Genomic DNA, 18,187 nt, shown 5'->3' on the forward strand with positions numbered 1-18,187 from the left:
CGTCTTAGTGGCGCCGATAGGGCGTCGCACAACTCGTGTGCAAGATCGTGGGGCAAAGCGCCAAGTAAGTGGCCATACTTTGCTTGCTGTGAGGCAACATTAGATACTTGAAATCGGGCCTCTACTTGCGCAAACCAAATGTATGGATGCTCCGGCCAGAACTGAGGCAGTCGCACTGCGTAGTGGCCCATCGACGGTAGCGTGGACTCGGCGGAGTCGGTGTTCCGTAGCAACCCGGTGGAAACTTCAGGAACGTTGTGTTCCATGGTCCGTAGTCACCACTGTAGCGGATAGGTAAAAGAAGAACGATGCTGCTACACTGACGTACGAAAACCAACTGATTTATTTAGATGCCCAAGCGCTCGCCCTGCACGCACCTCCGCTGACCTCATCGTCGTGGGTGCCTCAGTACGCCCGCACGCGACAGCCTAAACCCTGTGGTATGTACCTGTGCAGAGTCGTTCAGGTTCAGAGCATTAGTTTTCAGCCTGTTTGTTCGCCCTAAAGTATAACAGAGTGTGTGAATGGCAACGTAGCGAAAGTGTGATTAAAGAGGTCTGCTCTCCGAAGGTTAAGATACGTACTCACGAATAGTTGTACAATGGCATCTATAAAACGCCACAAATGATTCTTGCAAACGTGTGCGATGAGTTTCTTTTTCCAACTGCACAATCATGTAAGGCAGCAATCATCCTAGGAAAGTTCCGGTGTGGTTCAAAGCGACCACCGCAATCGAAAGGTGACGAACGTGAATGAAAGTGATTGTTAGAGAACCCGGATTATTCGTGTGTGGAGCTGTATGAGTGTTACTTTTATAAGAAAGCAATCGAAAAAAACTGGCAAGGAAAAATAACTAAACCATGACAGCTAAGCTAAACTAAGGAGTCCTCATCTTGATCATTATCTTCCTAAATATCTTTTTTTATAGAACTAAATTACAATAGTATTAAAACAAACATATAAAATTTACTGAGTTTAACCTATTCGTAAATTTAAGCGCTTTTGTAAAGAATATATTTAACAGTGCAAATAGGCACCGCAGTTTCAACTTCACCATATATAAGCACGTTTTTCGCTAGACTGCAAAACAGCGCGAAAAATGACGACAAAGAAATAACAGAAAGGACCAAGCGCAAAGACAGCGCTTGGTCTTGACTGTTCTTTCTGTGTCATCATTTTGATCATGAAGGCATGCCTACATGCTCAGTCTCATACCCTTTTGTTAAATGCAAATCATTTCTTAGCGAACATCTGACACTTTGAGCGTATCTATCTAGCCACCAACGACTTTGTGCTCTCGTGGCCGTTTCGTTGAGCAAACTGGTGCGGTGTTAGATGACATAATGAACAAAAAATGGCAGGTTGAAATATGAAAACAATGACATGCATGTCATGAACGGCATGGTTTACATGCCATGATCTTGGTGCTCTCGCGGTGTTTCGTTCAAATGATACGCATCAAAATTGGTATGGTGTCACATCAGTGTATGGCGAACGTACATGAGAGCTCGCAACAGGCAAATCGTGATATTATTAACACGTACGGCATGATTTAAATGACATGGTCTTGGGACTCTCGAAGCCGTGCCATAAAGTGGATATATACCAAAATTTTTACTACCTGACAAGACTGTAGACAAACATAAATGGCAGGTAGTAACGCACAAATAATGATATCTATGTCATGAATGGCACGAATTACGCGACACTGTTTTGGTGCACTCACGACCGCTTCAGTAGCGTGATATATACCAATACTTGGTATAGCGCATAGCTAGCCTTCTATAGCATAGCATAGTCTTGTATAGTATAGCATGAGGTGGGAAAGGGAAGTGAACGTGAGGAGGAGTGAGTGAGGGTGACGAAGAGAGCAGGGAGGAGGGGAGAGGTTAAATCATAGCATAGCCATGTATGGTGAGTATGTAGAGGGGCTGGGAACGGAAAGCGAGGGTGACAACTGATATGAGGGCAAGGGGGAGGGAAAAGAGGAGGGCAGATTGTGAAACATAGCCTAGCCATGTATTGCATAGTATAGCAACTGATGGCAGATGCAAGTGAGGGCTGGGAGGAGGGAATGAGAAGAGAGTAAATCAGAGCATAGTCAGAGTATTATAGCAAAGGGGAAGGAGAAGTTAGGGTGAGGAGGAGAAGAAGAATGAAAGGAAGACCACTAGCTCCCCCGTTTTATTTATCTTCGCAATACCAATGCGTAGCTGCCCTGAGATTTTTCTAAAGAAAAAGTGTGTAGAATGAACTTGATGTTGATGCCACGTACTAACGATCTCGCTTTGACCCTCCTGTGTGCTAAAGTGGCAGGGTTTCTTTTCTTTTTTTCAGTGCAGCTGGACAACGCGAGTGGACCACAAAGACATAAGGGAGCAGCGCTTCTGTAGCTTGCAGCCAACAATATAGAAATGCTTGGCGCAGTTTGGATTTACGTTTTCGTGAGTCTCATCGCTGGACTGGCCGCAGTTCTAATGCAAGATGCATGGCAAGTGCTGAAAAGGGTATTGCGGCGCGACTTACCACCAGGCCCTCGTGGCTTTCCATTACTGGGTTATCTGCCTTTCATGTTCAAGGCTGGGCACTTGGAGGTTGACTCGCTTAGGAAGAAATACGGCAATATATTCGGGTGAGTTTTGCAAACACATTTGAATAAGATGCACGAAGTGATTCTAAGACGTTATATAGTTGCGTTCGACCACAACAGTGGAGAACGCTTGAAGGATGTAGGCGGACGTTAGAGGTAGGCAGTAACCAGAAACTAGGGAAATTGTCAATGCTGCTTCACCGCCGCACGAACAAAAAACTGGTGTCTGATTACTCTATCATAGGAATCGGTATAACACGAAAGTGAAACATGCCTTCACAGACGTAGTTGAGCATTTGTTGTGCACTCTTTTGTCCGAAGCGCGAAGGAATGAATGCTACAGCAACAAATTCTAATGTCACGCGATGAACGGCAAGCAGCTAGAAACGTGCAACGCGCTGCTCAAGCAGAAAGGTTGCACGGAACCAGGGCTGGGCAAAGATACTTTGAAATTGTATCGCGATACGATACAAGATACTCAGGCAAGAAGTATTGGAGATACAGATACAAGATACTACCGCAATAATTGTATCCGATACGATACTTGGCAATTGTATCTTAAGATACTTCGATACATTCTCTAATATGTTATTATAGATGCATATAAGGTAGCAGCGAACGCCTATGCACGAAAATGTCTTCTTGAAAATTTCCTAACTGCGACCTATTTTGTTTCACTTTAATGAAATGTCTGTTAGTATCTAAAAGTTTTGCCCTTCTTGCTCAAAGAACATTAGTTTCCTTCCAAAACAACTTATTGCGGTTTGTTTTCGCTTCTTCACAGGACAACTCTTTATACAGTTCGCTCTCAGCGGTTCTTTGCTTGTCATTTTTGCAATTATTGGGTGTCGCTGCTCAGCTTGCCGACCAGCTAGCGGGTTGCCATATAATCACAATAACTTTTATAAGAAACCTTCGCACGACGGCTCAAATACCGGTGTAGACTTTTACCTTGTCCGTAAAAGACAGTGTGTACAATACCGTATATCCGGGCAGGTGTACAGCAGCAACAACGCTGGTAGCGACATTTTTTTTTGTTTGGGGGGGGGGGACGCATGGTGTATACATACTAGGCATTTGAGACTTTTCACTAGCGGCCCCGCCCGCACACATGACCGTCTTCGTCCCATTTGTTTTTATTTTCTAGATAAGTATGTTCGTAAGCTACACAGACATGACAGGTCTCAAGCTTTCCTTTCGTGAGGAACATGTGGTCACTATGTGCTGAAACATAACCGTGGAACAAAAACTCTATATCTCAGAATCCGCGTCCAGAATTCACTCGTTGTGCACATCGGTATCGATGTTTCTCGAATCCTGACTCCGAATCCCCTTCAGAAATTACCTATATATAAGACATGGGAAAGGCTTCCTTTCGAATGGCAACGTCATGTTCAAACTCTCTCCCACCATCTTCACTGTCCCGGCGCTTCGAATTAAATTTCGCGACTGTGGCCCGCTGGCTGTAAGCTGAGTTTGAGACCCCTGGTGTATACGTAGATGACGTAAAACAGCAAAGCATTTTCATATTCTACTTATCTGCTGGCGTAAAGGATTCTTTGTTGATATACTCACTAACGTGTAATCTTTTAGCAATTTTTCTTCAACGAGAAAACATGTGCAACACAGAGACGTCTCAGACGTACTGTAGTTGCACAAAGCGTCGGAGGACACCGCCGTTATTCGCGCTATCGCCGCTTATAGCTCCCATTAGGTGGCGATTAGTAATACGAAAAATATTTAAGGAGGCCTAAAACAGGAAAACTAGTATAAGTAAAGTAGAGAGGTGGTTCTGTATCAAACATTCACATTGAATGAGTACAGGAACACAATACAGACGGCGCCCTTAATAGCTATGAGCATGAAGTATCGTCAACTTACCTATTAAGACAATAGAAAATTCAGTGCCTATGGGAAATTGCCTGAAACGGCTTGTGGGGGCGCTCACGAGTAAAACGGAGCATTCAGTAAAACAACGTTTCTCGAATCCCCTTCCTAACATCTTTAAAGGACCCCTGACACCAAAATTGAAACCTCGAGATCTTTGTGTTATTTGACTTTCCTGTATACGGGGGCACATGTGACCGATTATTAGTGACGAACGTTGCCTTTAAGATATCTTAATTTGGTTTTAAAGTAAGCGTGAGTGCTCACTTGAGTTGGCTGCACCTTGCGACATCCTGGTATGACGTAGATAGAGGCCCCGTGTGACGTTCCACGAGTAAAGCAAGTATTGTGGACGTCACAGAAGGTTTGCTGGGCGCACGTGCACAATACGACGACTGGCACCCGGAGAGGCCTATTGTTCCTCACCCCTCTGGCTCTGTTGTCGGGCTGCTCTCGAGGTAGTTTTCGTGAGGGGACACGCGCTTAACAGGTTTAACCCATACCGAGGCACCCACATACTTTCAATCTCTACCGCGCGCGGGGTCCCGATTTGAAAACCGCGCTGTCAACGTCACCACAGCTTGAGTGCACGTGGTCTTTGACGCTCCCCCGCATGGGGCGCCTGTTTCCTGTGGTTTTTAGGCGGGCGTTTTGAAGTGATGCTAAAATGGTCACAATTAACTACGCTAGAATTAGTTGTACGATACGCTAGAGCATTTACGATTTAATTTAGAGATTACCAGACACAAAGCTACAAATTACAGCAAAAAAGTCACCAACAAAAATTTCGCTGTCAGGGGTCCTTTAAGGTGGCTCCTAATGATTTCCATTAGTATAATGTAAACTCAGTTTCGCTGTTTTCCTAAGCGATAAGCACAATGCTTTGTACTGTAACTCAAGGGACGCCTAGGTAATTATATATTTGTTTTCAAAATCGTCTTGGCAACGTGTAAATTGGTAAACAGTAGTAGAAATATGAAGCAGACAGAAGAATAAAGCAGAGAACTTCTTCTTGGAAGGCGTTACAAATGTCATACTGCAGTGACCAGACCAGAAAAACAGTACAGAGACCTAGGTAATGTATGGGATGCAAAATGACAGCAAAAAAAGCATTTGCGCTAATAATCAAGTTATGATTTCATAAATTATTTGAATAAATGTAGCAGGAAGCGAAAAATACGGTACGCCAAGATATTTTCTGTTAGGTAAACGCTTGCTCTTCAGATCTAGCATCAGTACCAGTGGTGCTATAGTTGTTGGCGTATCTTATTTGCATATAAGTTAATTCATTGCATGCAAGTCAAGCTTTACATCCACGAGATCCTTCAAATCGCTGATATGTAAAATCCACGAGACACAAAGCAACCCCACTCTTGCACGCATCACATTTCGTTACGGAGCAAGACGCAAGAGAATCTTCAATAACGACACTGTAGCAACGTCAGAATTTGCGCGATAGACGCTGCACGCAGTGGAGTATGCGGCGCAGGCAGTAGCTAAGAGCAAGTGTCGCGGCACTGGCGCAACTAAAAGGCAAAAAAAAGCCGAGAAAAGAAAAGGTACGCGGGCCGGGAGTAGACGTCCACGTGCTTGTCTTCGTAATCATCTGCCCTCACTGGAGGACTCTGGCGGAAAAAAAAATTGCATCACAGCCCTTAGACTTGTTCAGATGACTTAGTGGCACCAGTACCAGCTTGAGAAGTGGAACTTGGCCAGTGATTATTGTTTCGCACGGTTGTGTTGCGATAGAAGTATCTTGTATCTTAAGATACACGATACATTATCGAGTGTATCGGAAATACAGATACAGATACTCATCTTTCGAGACGTATCGCGATACAGATACAAGATACTCATAGCGTATCTAAGATAGTATCTAAGATACGTGTATCTTCGATACTGCCCAGCACTGCACGGAACGAACATACACAGGGTGAGGGGGAACTAAAGCCGGGTTCAGACTACAGTCACATCTGTCGCAAGTGTCGTATCGCGTAACAGCTGCACCGTCCGTTTGCGTTGCTAACGACCTAGAACGCTCACATTGAGCTTTTCGGTAAGGTACATTTTTTACGACGGGTCAATAACCGTTTTGAAAGTGCGTTGCGCCCTCGCTACAATTGTTGCAGCCTAGCAAGGTTCGCGTATTTTGCCTTGGCTGGGCTGGCTGGACAAAAGGGGATGCGCAAAAAAATAAATTCTAAATTTAGCGACAACCAGTAAACGCTACAAAGGTATCCTACTAAGTTATGCCGGTGTCTTTAGCAACCAATACGCGACTCGTGGCAGATGCTGCAGCAAGTATTTGGCTTGAAGGTTTTGCAGCTCGTGCATTGTCAACGATCGTTCAGCTGCAAAATTCAAACCTTTCTCAACATTCCAGCCAGGCGTCGTTCTGCAGCTGCTTGTGCCGGCGCAATTTAAGACGCTGGTCGTAAAGTGCGGGCCTCTGCCAAGCCCCTGCCGCACCTCTACGAGTGTTTCATCACTGCACAGCGAAGACGCTTCCGTAAGGGTCATGGTTACTGGCCACGGGCACACAACGCAATAAAAACCGGCAAACCAACTGCACAGACACGCTACTGCATGACTTTCAAGACGCGCATGAAGACGCGGTATCTGGGAGGACGGAAGACCCATGAACGGAAAATGAAAACCAAAACTGCTTTGCCCATTGGTCGCACGTAACGGTCGCATCAGTAGTTGTCGTAAATATCGCGGGCCCGCCAACATTTACGCCCCAAACGTTACGTATTTTACGCTAAACACAACAACGGTTGAACAAGCTCATTACGTTGCTCACGTTTACGGTCATGATCCTTACCGACGGTTCGTACGTTGCGCACGTAGTCTGAACACGGCTTAACTCTCACAGTTGCAACTTACTTCTTTGTAAGCAGCGCGCTCCTTTCGCAAAAGAGGCCGCTGCAGTAAGCGAAGTGACCTTCGTGCTATCAACGCAAACTTGCGGTGAGAGTGCAAGACGGACACACCACCGCCAACGAGATAAGCCGAACACGACTACGCCCTGTAGAGGCGCGCGCTCATCCGCGTGGGAAGACGACCATTAAAATGTGCTCTTCGACCCCTTCGCGCCATCTTGCTAGTAATAACGAAAACACGCTGATGCACCACCGATCTCTGAGTACCGCCACCAACAAATGGTGTGTATAAGTAGCTCGCCGTTAGCATGTCAAGGAACGTGCCGTCTGTGACCGAATCGTTTCGACCCCTCGCTCCGCGCTGCGGAGCGAGGGGTCGAAAGTTGGACTCCCGGTGGCGGAACTTTTCCTGCTGGTTTTTGTCTTTGCCAACTGTTAGTCCTTATATTTTTCAACGTCATAACCGTGACGGAAATACGTCAGTGGAGTCGTGGTGGACCCCGGCATAAAACACTTTCGTGTTAAAATGGTCCAATTACTACTATTTCCTTCCGCCACAGGCCAGATTCTTTTACTCTCACAACCGTGCTTACAGCAAAAAGGAGAAAAAAACCATTAATCACGAGTCGGCGCGTCGAGCGCATCTACTGAGGGTTTGGTTACTGCTGATCACCATGGATCTCATTGCTTCTAAGATCGCTGAGCACTCTCATATAACGTACCACAAAACACGTACAATACCCTATTTCACGTTGTTCAGGTATATCCTGTTCCTGTTGCTGAGTACATCTTACACCTAATTGGCTGTCGTGCTTCTTCACTGCACTTAATCGCTGAATACCCCTATTGTCACATATTTGAAAGTGAAAGCCTTAAACATGCGACACGAATTTAAAAACATCACGCGAAGGCGCCACCATAGACAACATCATTACGTCACAAATTGCCGAAATTTCAACGTCATCATGACGTCACTACGACGGCACATAACCTGATGCTTACACGGCATCGTCACATGACATTGCCGCTTGGTAAAACGTGACTCGATCACGGAGGCAGTGCAAAAACCGGTGAGGGCCAGAAAGCTATCGGAGAGGGGTCGGGGGAGAATCAATACACCCACTGAGAAGAAGAAGACTGCTTTCGCCTTCGAGTCATCCTTTGCGAATGCGTAAGGAACCCCGTGAGTCTTTTTCGAGTCGGCTTAATAATGCCTTGTAAATAGTGTCAAGAAGGCTACGTTATTCTTCTAAACACGCGGCGACGCTACGAATTAAGGCAAAGTGCTTGTGAGATACACAGTCTAAACAGTTCGCCGCTACGGCGCCGTAACCAATGCCGGTGTAGCCGCGCCGTATGATTGAGGTTGTCTTGTGCATGCCAAACGAATATTATATCCTTGAGGGCAATTTCGCAGACGGTCACCCGACCAGAAATCGCCCGACCTTTGAGCGCCATCCAGTTGATAAAGCTATGCTATTGAGTTGGTAAGCATGATCGCGTAGGATCGACTGTCATTCATGATTGCCGCAATTAAAAGGAACGGAAGTGCACAATATACCGTATACTAATCTTCACGTTCACATTATGGCACCACAAAAGAAGAATTGATCTCTGGGCAAGTTGGAATTGGTTATGCATCTTCGAAACGGGCGGCGCAAAAACAAGGACAATGGAAAGACTACACACCACAGAGCGCCTTCTCACAACTAACTTTATTAGAAAAAACATACACTATTTAAACCTTCACCAAGTATCACGTGCTCTTACATCATTGATAGGCGACAGGATACATAAACATGTGTTGCTGTAAAGATTAGAAACGGTTACAAAACGATGATCACATGTACGCTTTTTTAGTCTGTGATGAAACCATTGAGGAAACAAATTTCATCATCATGCAGTGCTATTGATGGCATGCTTACACATAGATTGCCTTTTTAACACGAAAGTGTTTTATTCCGGGGTCCACCAACATTTCAGTGACGTATTTTCGTCACGGAAATGACGTCGAAAAAATTTACACGATCAGGTGGCAAAGCAAAAATTTCCGTCAACGGGGATCGCACCCACGACCGCTCTGTCCGCAACAACAGATGGCGGGCACGCTATCCACTGCGCCACGGTCACTTTTTTTTTCTTTATTGCCTTGCAAATCAAGACTATTTACATACTAAAAAAAAACACACACACTCTAGAGGCTTTACAACCGTGCCGTTTATATCTACCACTCTCCCGTTCGGCGGGGTGGTGTTGCCCTCTGAAAGCGGTACAGTAAAGTAATTCGTCATTACTGTAGCCTCCGCGATTAGCACCTGCAACGCGTTACACGTCCGTCCCATTCGGCGCGTTTTCAATAAAAGTTAGATTTTGTCAATGCCTTAACACACCGGGAGGTAGCGATCTTTGCCCAAGCGTCGTAAAAGCGTCGGCCTCTCTCATAGCAGCACGCTAATCCAAACCAAAAATAGATCTGCGACGCGCGCCTGCCTCACCTGGCTGTAACACCGCGTTCCCCGCTCATGCACTCGCCCCGGGAAAAATCGCGGCCGGGCTACCGGGGCGGCACGACTCGCTTTGCGTTTCCCTCTAGTCCAGCCGTGGTATTCAATCACATTTTAACATGCCGCGGGATGGCGACCAAGTTCTGCGTCCAATATGCGACGCTCTTTTGGCTATCACAGCTCGTTCTCTGATTACGCTTTTACCGTTAGCTACTACAGCTACCACAAGGGTTTTTTAATCATTTGACATAGACGTTAGTCGTCGTGATTAGAGGTGTGCACGGGCTCCGGGTAGCCCGAAAGCCCGAGCCCGACCCGGCCCGCGGGCCGGGCTCGGGCGGGCCGACGTATTTTTACCTCGGGCCCGGGCCGGGCTCGGGCTACTTGTAGTTTTATCGGGCCGGGCTCGGGCCCGGCGCAAAGCCCGACTCAAGCCCGAAATATAGAGAATCAGCGGGAACTGTTTTCCGGTACGCATGCAGCGCCTTTTCCGCGACCGCCTTTTACCGCTTTTCCTTTCCATTCGCTACTTTAAACAAAAAGGGAGCAGGTAAAGCACTGCCTCTGTTGCACTCCGACAAACGGAGCAGTAACACCACCTGAGCTAGTGACGGCGCCACGCGACTGTTCGCGCTAGATTTAAGGCCAAATCCCATATGAGTGAAAATGCACGCGACTGCGACCCGACGTAGATCGCCTTCGTGCAAGCTGACGCTTGCATGGGCATACCCCATACACGTGGCGGCTTTGGCGAGCGAACTCCATTGTTGCTGGCACGAGGCCGTCTACTTGTAATTTGTAATCTGTGTAATAGAGACGGTTCGTCGTGTGTCGTTTGATCGCATTTGATATGTTCAATAAAATGCCAAATTACCGGAAAACGATGTTTTGTTTTCACAGCGAACCTTCAAAAAGCCGGGCCGGGCCGGGCCCGGGATTGTGTTTTCGTACGTCGGGCCGGGCCGGGCGGGCTCGCAGCCCTTTGCCGTCGGACACGGGCGGGCCTTCGACAAAGTCAGTGGGCCCGGCCCGGGCTCGGGCTCGGAAATACGGCCTGTGCACAGCTCCAGTCGGGATGGAGATGCACCACCAGTAATCAAAGTGAGTGCATCCACGTTAAACACAGCTGCGAGACATCAATGTACATTGTACAAACTCTCTTATACCGATGTACAGTAAACATTCAGTTACATCTGTAAGGGCACGCTTTACTTTCGTGTTATTCCGATTCCTATGACGGAGGGATCTACAATTTTTTTTGTTAATGTGATGAGCCTCAACAATTTCTGTAGTAGCTTGATTGTTATGCCTGAAAATACATATTGGCCTCGAGGAGTTACGGAGTCGCCCTCTATCGGACGCGCCTCGATTGCGTGCTAGGCAGGATGCCGCCGGCGCGCTCCCCATAGGTTTTGCTGTCGGCGCTCTACAAAAACACCTCACGGAAGCCCTCCAGGGCATTTCTGTAAGTACTTTCGAAATGAACTGTGTTGTTTACTGTCAAGATAATCATTTTCGACGAACTGAAAGCACAAGACAGTCTACAGTCGCTGTCCCTTTGCAGAAAACCGAGCACCCGCTTCACGCTGTCACCGCGTGAGACCCCTGAACCGGCTTCTTGCGTGAAAGGTAGTCACTTGCTGAGTGCAAACCGTGAAATATTTCGTTAGAGTAGACTGCCTGTATAACCAAACGGAGCATAACAGAAAGAAGCCTCAAGCCAGCGATCGCACGGGTTCGCGACGACTGACGGTGCCTCTGCATGTATGTTCGTACTGATGGTTTCGCTTTTGCTACGAGCGCGTTTTGGCACCGCGCTGTGAACTTTAGGCCGCAAAACATGAGAATTTGTGAGTAAACAAACAACTACTGCTGCGCGGACGCTATCAGAGCAGTTCAAAAACAATTTCCTTACAACTGCGGCTTCGGTGCGCATGACAACTTTGTGACCTGCCGTCCCGACGATTCAGTGTTTTTTTTTTCTTTTTTGGTCTAAATTCGGGTACGTTTCAATGTCATTTGACAAGTTGTCTCGCACTGCGTATTGATCGGTCTTCTCAGGGGGCAAATGCCGCTGCTTCTGTTTCTTTATTCAGCGCATTCGTTTCGTTTGGTGCTCACACAAAACGTGAACAAATGCGACGCCTTTTTTAAAGCTCCTTATTATCGTTCCGTTTGCATTCCAGTGAACTTGCCGCTCTCTGTGATCAACAAATTCATAGACCAAAGCTTCACCACTTCGAGATTGCTGGTGGAAGGAGAACCAATCTACGAGACCGAGCATGTAGTAGCATGCGACGCCTAGGAAAAGAAAGGTAATACAGTAACGCGGAAGAATCAGTACATCGACTGACAAGGAGAAGATGGCTTTCGCCTTCTAGTCATCTTTAACGAATGCATAAGGAACCCTGTGCGTTTTTAAATTCAACGTATCTCTGAACAATGACTTGCGCATCTGCAGCCGATTTTGTGGACGCTGAGCACGGGGCCGACGATCAAGAGGTCGCATTGGAGGGTTCTGAGATGGCATCGCACGTGGTAAAATGTAGCGCTTTTACCATCCTGTGGCAGATAAGCATCATTTGCCGGCGGGAAGCGCGCGCGAGCCATCGTCTCAGTGCGCGCTGTCTGCTACTCACCGAACATCGCAGGCCCGACGCAGTAACAAAAGTCTTCGTCGCGGAAGTGCTTGTTGCACACAAGACTCGTAGCGGATGGCTACTTGCTGGTTCTTAGCTTTACAACCCATACTTCACGATGTTTCTTGTCCCACGGTTACCAGTGCAGGCTGACACTGGGCTCCTTTGCATAAGCGCGGCGCTGCGGCACCGAGCGGTAGAGCCCCATGTTCGTCGCCTTCGGAGGCAGCCACTCTATTACAATGGTTTCAATTGAGTAGAAAATGAGAGAAAACTTCCGAATTTGAACAGACCGCAGCGCATGTGGGACTTGAAACTCGTTTTCAAAGCACGCGGCAGTGCGCCACAAGCAGCCGACGCGGCCGCGGAGACCACGTGATCCTGCCAAGTACGTCACGCCGACGGTGGCGCCGGCGTTTCCAGTGGTGGGCCTCGAGGCCAATAGTGTCATGATAGTTTGGGGTTGCATCCGTGTTGTGCACAGTGTCGAGCAACGGGCGAGTACGCATTGCCGTCCAATGAACGCCTGTGTTCGGACAGCCTTACATTGACGCAGCGGCCAGTTTGCCCAATGTAATCGTGACCGCAGGAAAAAGGAAGCTGGTATACAACTCCCGTTGTGCAAGGCACAAACGGTGACGTGTGCCTTACAGTGCAGCTTTTTTTTGTCACACGTGAAGTTTTTTCTGCCAGTTTCCTTTCAACTATGCCACAAATGCTATTCATTTTTTGGAGGACGGAAAAAGCAACATTTATCTTATACCGACCAGCTACATTTTTCAGCGCATGCGACAGCTTATGTACATACGGAATTACAGTGATTTTTTCTTTTTCTACGGACTAATCGTTTGTGAGCGTTCCTATACTTTGTCACATTTTAGGAGCTTCTGCTCATTCGCCCTGATAGCACTTCCTGGAAAGGCTGCCACTCCTAGACGCTCCATTTGTTTCACACAGCTTTCGGCGGTCTTGTAGAAACATGATTTGAACAGGGATGAAAATAGTAATGAAAACGCTATGCCATTTTTTACGACTTTTGAATGAGCTTATTTGAAGTTAAGAACTGGTTTTTTGGACCTTGGACTGGTAATTCTAGCAAATATGTTTGGAAGCTTCACTTCTAGGAACTGTAATTCTTTATTCTGCGGTACTTCAGGAGTGAAGTTTAACCCGGAACCACATTTGTGAAACACGTCGACAGTGTTAGTAACCGTCCGTTCAAAGTTGGAACTATGAACAATTACAAGAAAATTGTCCACGTATCTTAGCACTTTGATTATGTTGTCACCGAGATTACTTTCAATGCGTCTGTCTACCCTACCTAGAAAAATATTACTGAGCACCGGGGCAACTCTAGATCCAATACAAATACCGGACCTCTGTCGATACAAATTGCCCTACCATTCTACACAGGTTGAAACTAAATAAAAGGAGAGTATCTCGAGAAAAGCGCACACAGATACACCACTCCTACTAGTAAACAGTGCTTTACACTTTCCATCAAAGCATCATGAGGTATGCTATAATAGAGGTCTTCAACGTCGACGCTAAAAATATTAGTCACCTGCATTCGAGTCGACAAGGAAGTGAACAAGGTCGTTTGAATTCTGTATCGAGAACGGATCTATAATTTCTAATGCCTGCAAATGTTTCTGTAAATAGGTCGACACGCACTGCTGCCAACTGTCCCTTTCAGTGACTATCGCTCGGAACGGAATGTTAATTTCGTGTGTTTTGGCAGCAAAAAAGATATCCAAGTTAAGTCTTTTTGCCTTCTTTACCGTTGTGGCTAATCGTTCAAGATTATGGCTATGAAGCAACGTCAGCGCTTGCTCCTTGATCTTAGCTGGCTTTCGATTTACTATATTAAAATTCTTGTTTATTGCAGCCATTGCCTTTTCACAAAAAACACTGTCTGGCGCTAAAACAAAAAACCCTGCCTTATCTGATGTCAAAACATGAAGATCGTTACTCACAGCGTACTGCACCACATCCCTAACAGTCCTATTCACTGAGTCTTTTTCCTGATCGTTCTATCACTTCGACGCACTCAGCTATGAAACGTGGTCTGTCCTCTTCGGTGCGTCTGCGGGTGATGGTTCTAGCCATGGTTAACTTCTCCGGTGGGCTGAGGCTAGGCTCGTGGGAAAACGTCGGTCCCAGACCAAGCGTTCTCCTATGCCCGTCCGGGATGGTTCCTTCTCCTAGAACTAACACTTTTGCCTCGGCTGCCTTTGTCTTCCGAGCTTCCGGAAGAGTAGGTCGTGCGGCGTTCCACATCCATTCCGCTCATTGTTTTATGATCATCGTTTCGTAACCGTTTCTAATCTTTACAGCAACACATGTTTATGTATCCTGTCGGCTATCAGCGATGTAAGAGCACGTGATACTTGGCGAAGGTTTAAATAGTGCATGTTCTTTCTAATAAAGTTAGTTGTGAGAAGGCGCTCTGTGGTGTGTAGTCGCCGCCCGTTTCGAAGATGCACACCACAGAAGAACGTAATTAATAGAAATACTCTTAATACGGGTTGACTCCCAATTATAACGTGACCAATCGATACCGATTTCCACACCTGAATAAAATCTGACTAAACCCTGAAGCATACAGTTTTTGTTCCGCGGTTATGTTTCAGCACAAGGCGATCGCATGCGGTGCCTTGCGAGAAAAATGCTTAGAGGTGAACTCCGGCGCATTTCGACCGTAGTGAGATAATGCTGTTTTCAAATAGTATTAACAGTCCTGTAACAGCTATATGGTTCATTTTGCTGAGAGGCTCGTCAATAATTTTAAATAAGCAGTAAACGGTGAGGCGAAACCGAAATCGAAACAGGGAGTTGCTCCGTGCTGGGTATGAGATGACGTCACAAAATACACTACACGCCGCAACGGCTGGCCAGGGTGTAAACATAGCCCACGTGCTTCTTCTATCTCGCGAAAAGCAGCCGACCCGACGCGGAATCAAGCTGTGCCAGCCTGTCTTAACTTACCAATGACGAGTTCAGCGATGATTCAGTTTCAGTTTCAGTTTCAGTTTATTCGTTCAAAATACAGATTTCGTAGTTAGTAGTATGCAGACGAGGGTCCCAAAGTCAAGCGACTGCAGTGGGACCCTCGGTTAACAATAACATTAAAAGGATTTATTATAACAGCATGTAAAATACGCAACACAAGTGAAAATAAACAGTGAACTTACAAAAAAGAACAACAAAGAAACAAAAAAAGCATCCTGAATGCGACACAAGAACATAGTAATAAGATATACAAGTAACCATAATCACACCATAAGAGAAAAACCTAAATTTGCAAAAACATTCCAATTGCATGCACGTTGACATAACAAATAATTATCGCTGTGAACCTAGTTATGCAAGATGAAGTTTTTAAGTTCATGTTTGAATGCATGAAAAGATGATGATGATTTTAGTGTATAAGGCAGGTTATTCCACAATTTAATGACCGCGAAGGCGGACGTCATTTTGCCATAGTTGCAGCTCCTATTTGAGTGCGGAAGCATCGCCTTTTAATTAATAGCTTACGTGCCCCGCATCGATCTCCTCGTTGCTCATTATTGCGCGTGCTCACTGTAAGACCCGATGTCAACGACAATTAACACGCTATGCAGCTAACAAAACCGAACCACTTTGCTCGCGTCGTCGTCGCCTCGTAGAAAAAAGCGCGCGTTGCAACCGTCTGCTGGCCGAGGCGCGGGTGGAACAGAGTATGCACGTTACGTCACATACACAGGGCGGCCCGCGTTAACAAGCGTGATGCCGGAATTGGCTACCAGTTTTAAAATGCGTTTTCTAAAAGACTAAATGACCGACGGTTATATAATTTGGCACATATCGTCAGGTTACCGAAGAGTACACATGTTGAAAGTTAAATTGAAATCGCTGAATATCGAAAAGTCACCGGAGTTTCCCTTTAAGACCAGTGGCGTCTGTTCAGCTTACCCTAACAAAGCGTTATCAATCACGATAGGCAGGAAAATAATGCGAGTACCATTTAGCGATGTCACGAAAAGTGACAAGTTATAAAAGAAATATGGGACGAAGAATGCTATGTGCGGGCCGCTAACGGAAGGTCGGCGGGCCGCCTGCGGCCCGCGGGTCGAGTGTTTGAGACCCCTGTTGTACAGAAAATGAATGAAAACGTGGACATTGCAGTTGCCACACTGCCATGGTGCACATTCATTCAAGTTCGTCACTCCCTCGTCACGGGTACTTTCGGTGTGACGTGACTAAATTTTAACGATTTTCTAACAAATGTGTGCGCCTTAAATTGTCACAGACTACAGCTGCCCAATATAAACAATTGCTCTAAAGGCGATAATTAAAAAATTAATTAATGAGTTATTCACTTCAATGGCATTCTAGCTGCAACAAGGTATTACACCTCGAAATATAGTTAGTGTGCGGGAGCTATAGGGGCCTGACTCTCGTAGGATATTTATTAAAAATTGGTATTATCTAAAGAGAACACCCTGTATATACTATGTGTCAGAGTTATACAAAAACGAATGGATGAGTATGATGTAAAGACAACTTCAGTAATGTAATATTATTTCCTGGGACGCTTGCGAACACATTAAGTACAAACTTGCGGCAGTACTCTGAATCATTTCAATGCGCCGTCACAATGGTGAACGATTTAGCGCTCGGCTATACACGTCGGGCAACATGGAAATAAAAGATGAGTGCTCATCTTTATCTGACACTTTGACCACATTTCTTTGCATGGCTCTATAGCTGTCATCACCAACAGGAGCATAGCCCGAAATTTTTTTCGGGGGAGGAAGGGGCGGTTGAGAGGTTCAACTATTTTTCATGCGTTCAGAAGTGCTCATCTTTAGGCAAGTTGGTTGTTGATGTCGAGAAGTTTGCAGCGCTGAAAAAATCGCGGACAGAAGTAAACACACGACAGACGACCCTCTGACTAACAACTAAAATTTCTTGAAGGAAACAGCACATTATAACGGTGAATGCACATCAAAATAACAACATAAAATAATTAACTACATCATGCGCGACTCAAGAGTGCAAGTTAATTTTCAGTCAAAGCAACAAATGTGGACGCAATTAGGCAATCTCTTTGCCTTCCATTATATCTCGCGTTAGCTGGGAGCTTCGTCGTCCCACCACTGGGCACTGCTCCAAAAGAGGGTTGCATTCAGGAATGTCCCTCGTGCAGCAGTAATGCCTAATTGGCCAGTGTTTGTCTGGTGAACGTTATTGTTATGATCGCGCAGTCATTCAATCACACATATGCCGGTATCCTTGAATAAATATCAGTTGTTAGACAGCGACTCGTCTGTCGTGTCTTCATTTTTGTCAGCGTCGTTTCTGCGCTGTAAATTTCTCTGTCCTTCATGCATGTTCGTGCGTTTGTATGGATGAGTTCGTTTGTATACACATCTCAGAAATTGAAAAGTTCCAGAGGCTTTCAACTCCACCCCACCCACCCGATTAATTGCAGCCCCCCCCCCCCCCCCCACATACGCCAGAGATCACCAGTGACATTCGCGAGCTGCAAAAACAAAAATCATGCATTTCTCAGGCAAATAGCAAACGTAATGGCGCTTTACACGCCATGTTTTACGTAAGTTGCAGACTACACTCAACCGCGCTAGAGTGTACTAGAACAGGGGAGTGCTCGGAACGAGCTTCGAAAAGTGAAGCCCAAAC

General features: G+C 46.1%; 1 protein-coding gene across 1 annotated transcript in view; it reads left to right on the forward strand.

Annotated features, from left to right (window-relative positions):
• LOC119406751 (cytochrome P450 2J6-like) overlaps positions 1-18,187 on the forward strand; it is a 43,707-nt gene that overhangs the window by 4,558 nt on the left and 20,962 nt on the right. Inside the window, exon 2 of the mRNA XM_037673483.2 lies at positions 2,338-2,632. Within this exon, the coding sequence (XP_037529411.1) occupies positions 2,415-2,632 (218 nt within the window). The 5' untranslated portion in view covers positions 2,338-2,414. The remainder of the gene's footprint in view (positions 1-2,337; positions 2,633-18,187) is intronic.

This window comes from Rhipicephalus sanguineus, chromosome 10, assembly GCF_013339695.2.
Source record: "Rhipicephalus sanguineus isolate Rsan-2018 chromosome 10, BIME_Rsan_1.4, whole genome shotgun sequence".
Lineage (NCBI taxonomy): Eukaryota > Metazoa > Arthropoda > Arachnida > Ixodida > Ixodidae > Rhipicephalus > Rhipicephalus sanguineus.